This window comes from Clupea harengus, chromosome 24 (assembly GCF_900700415.2).
Source record: "Clupea harengus chromosome 24, Ch_v2.0.2, whole genome shotgun sequence".
Taxonomy (NCBI): Eukaryota; Metazoa; Chordata; class Actinopteri; order Clupeiformes; family Clupeidae; genus Clupea; species Clupea harengus.
In genome coordinates, this window is record NC_045175.1 from 13,120,585 (window position 1) to 13,123,084 (window position 2,500).

General features: G+C 42.7%; 1 protein-coding gene and 1 long non-coding RNA gene across 2 annotated transcripts in view; both read right to left on the bottom strand.

Moving 5' to 3' along the window:
• Positions 1-321: 321 nt before the first annotated feature.
• Positions 322-938, bottom strand: LOC116219293. Its single transcript, XR_004163136.2, has 3 exons — positions 768-938; positions 471-555; positions 322-355 (listed from the first exon to the last, which is right to left on the bottom strand). It is a non-coding gene; the product is annotated as an uncharacterized LOC116219293 (long non-coding RNA).
• Positions 939-1,187: 249 nt separating this feature from the next.
• LOC116219066 (B-cell receptor CD22-like) overlaps positions 1,188-2,500 on the bottom strand; it is an 11,786-nt gene continuing 10,473 nt past the window's right edge. Inside the window, exons 3-4 of the mRNA XM_042703604.1 lie at positions 2,084-2,347; positions 1,188-1,941 (exon numbers count right to left, since the gene is read on the bottom strand). Of these exons, the coding sequence (XP_042559538.1) occupies positions 1,631-1,941; positions 2,084-2,347 (575 nt within the window). The 3' untranslated portion in view covers positions 1,188-1,630. The remainder of the gene's footprint in view (positions 1,942-2,083; positions 2,348-2,500) is intronic.

The following is a 2,500-nucleotide window of genomic DNA, read 5'->3' on the forward strand; positions in this document are numbered from 1 at the left end:
ACCATTATATACATTAAGACATGGACAACTCACCTGTTTCTTGCTGTCCCCCTGAGCTCCTGCAGTCTCTCTGGAGCCATGGGGCTGGATGGTGGAGTACTGAACATCATCCTCTGCTCCTCCTGCAGTCTCTTTGGAGTGCTTGGGTTGGATGGTGGAGTACTGAACATCATCCTCTGCTCCTCCTGCAGTCTCTCTGGAGCCATGGGGCTGGATGGTGGAGTACTGAACATCATCCTCTGCTCCTCCTGTAGTCTCTCTGGACCCATGGGGCTGGATGGTGGAGTACTGAACATCATCCTCTGCTCCTCCTCTGCTCCTCTGTTCCTCTGGTTTCTTTCTCCTTCTCATTTTCCTATGAAAGAAGACATGAAAGACATACTATGAGAAACATTCGTAAATAAACAAAATTGTAAAATATGCTAGATTTATTTTCTTTGAGCGTGTAAATTCCTTTCATAGTCACTCACTTCACCCCAACAAAAGCACACAGCAGACACACAAGTCCACAGACAGAGACTGCCACCACTGGAATCAATACACGGGATTGATCTCCTAAAAGGAACCAATTAGACATGAAGCACAGGAGGAGGACAATCACAACAAGTTACACCATCATTGGTTATCACAGCAGTCATTGCAGGACTCTGCTCTCCTGCTACAGACACATGTAACATGAGGAAGGTGAGGAGAAACATCACAACTTAAGGAAAGACTTCTTAAGCAGTTATTATCGTAAGTACAACGAGATAGAGATGCACTGATACCTTCAACTATGACTGACACAATAGATGAGTTCCCAGCTCCATATTTATTCCTGGCCTCACAGTAGTACAGTCCTCCATCCTCAGAGCTGATGTTAGGGATGTTGTACTTCTGTCCTGATCCTACTGGAATGGACTGACCCACCTTAAACCAGGTGTAGATCTCCACTGGTGGGTTGGCATCACTGCTGAAGGCCAGAGTCACTGAACTGCCTTTGGTTATCACACCTGAAGGTGTAGTGAAGACTGTTGTGTTCTTTGGAGTATCTAAATGGGAAAAAGTATCATAAGTAATCATCAACTTCAACTTACCCCAAATCAACAAACTTGTACATTGTATGTGCGTTTTTATACTAACATAAGACCTGGACAGACACAGCAGGAGAGTCCTGTTGACCAATCCTGTTGGCTGCTTTACAGAGATACTCTCCACGGTCTTCAGAACGGATCTTGCTGAAGATGAATGTCTTCTCCTTTCCTGACTTCAGTTGTACAGCTCCACTCTTCTTGATCCAGGTGTATGTGTGTACTGGTGGGTCAGCTTCACTCATGCAGGTCAGAGTCACTGTGCTTCCCTCAATTATTTCACCAGATGGATCAGACTCGATTCTTGTGTTCTTTGGAGGATCTGCAAACCATAACAATGTCCATATATAACATGAAATTACAGTTATGCTCCAGTTAACTCAACAATGTCTTTCCCTGTAGTTGCTTCATTTGAATTTTTTTATTTTTTTTTAAGCATATGCCTCTTTCTTGGCACTTGAAATAATTGTCTTAAACTTAATCCAAAATTGCATCCGGTGTATAGTTTTATCATTGGGGCAATAGCATCCTGAACTTTTATGCTGATGCACCGATGCCAATCAGTGAATCTTACTTGGTGTTGATTTACAATGATACTCACATAAGACCTGGATAAACATAGAAGAAGAATCCGGTTGACCAATCCTGTTGGCTGCTTGACAGAGATACTCTCCACGGTCCTCAGAACGGATCTTGCTGAAGATGAGTGTTTTCTCCTTTCCTGACTTCAGTTGTACAGCTCCACTCTTCTTGATCCAGGTGTACGTCTGTACTGGTGGGTCAGCTTCACTCATGCAGGTCAGAGTCACTGTGCTTCCCTCAATTATTTCACCAGATGGATCAGACTCGATTCTTGTGTTCTTTGGAGGATCTGCAAACCATAACAATGTCCATATATAACATGAAATTACAGTTATGCTTCAGTTAACCCAATGTCTTCATCTGTAGTTGCTTCATTAAAAAAAAAAAAAAACACGTATGCCCCTTTCTTGACACTTGAAACTTTAACTCACATAAAACACGCAGTGATGTAGATGGAGAGGCGGTGGAACCATAAGTGTTAGTGGCCTGACAGCTGTACTCTCCTCTTTCCTCATAGCGGACAGGACTGAAGGATAACGTCTCACTGTTGCTCAGATGTGTGTTCCTCCCTTTCTTGAACCATCTGTAGTCATGTGCTGGTGGGTTGGCATCAGTGCTGCAGGTCAGAGTCACTCTGCTTCCCTCAGTTATCTGCCCAGGAGGCTCAATCACAACCACTGTATTCTTTGGACGGTCTAAGCAGAAAACAGTAATTACTATGATCACTATGCCAAAAGCAAACCCCAACCCCAATAATTTCTTGAAACTTAAATGTACTAATAAAAGTAATAGAACTTAATAATAATTTAAATCTTAAGTCCATAATATCTTTAGTCACCTGCTACAAA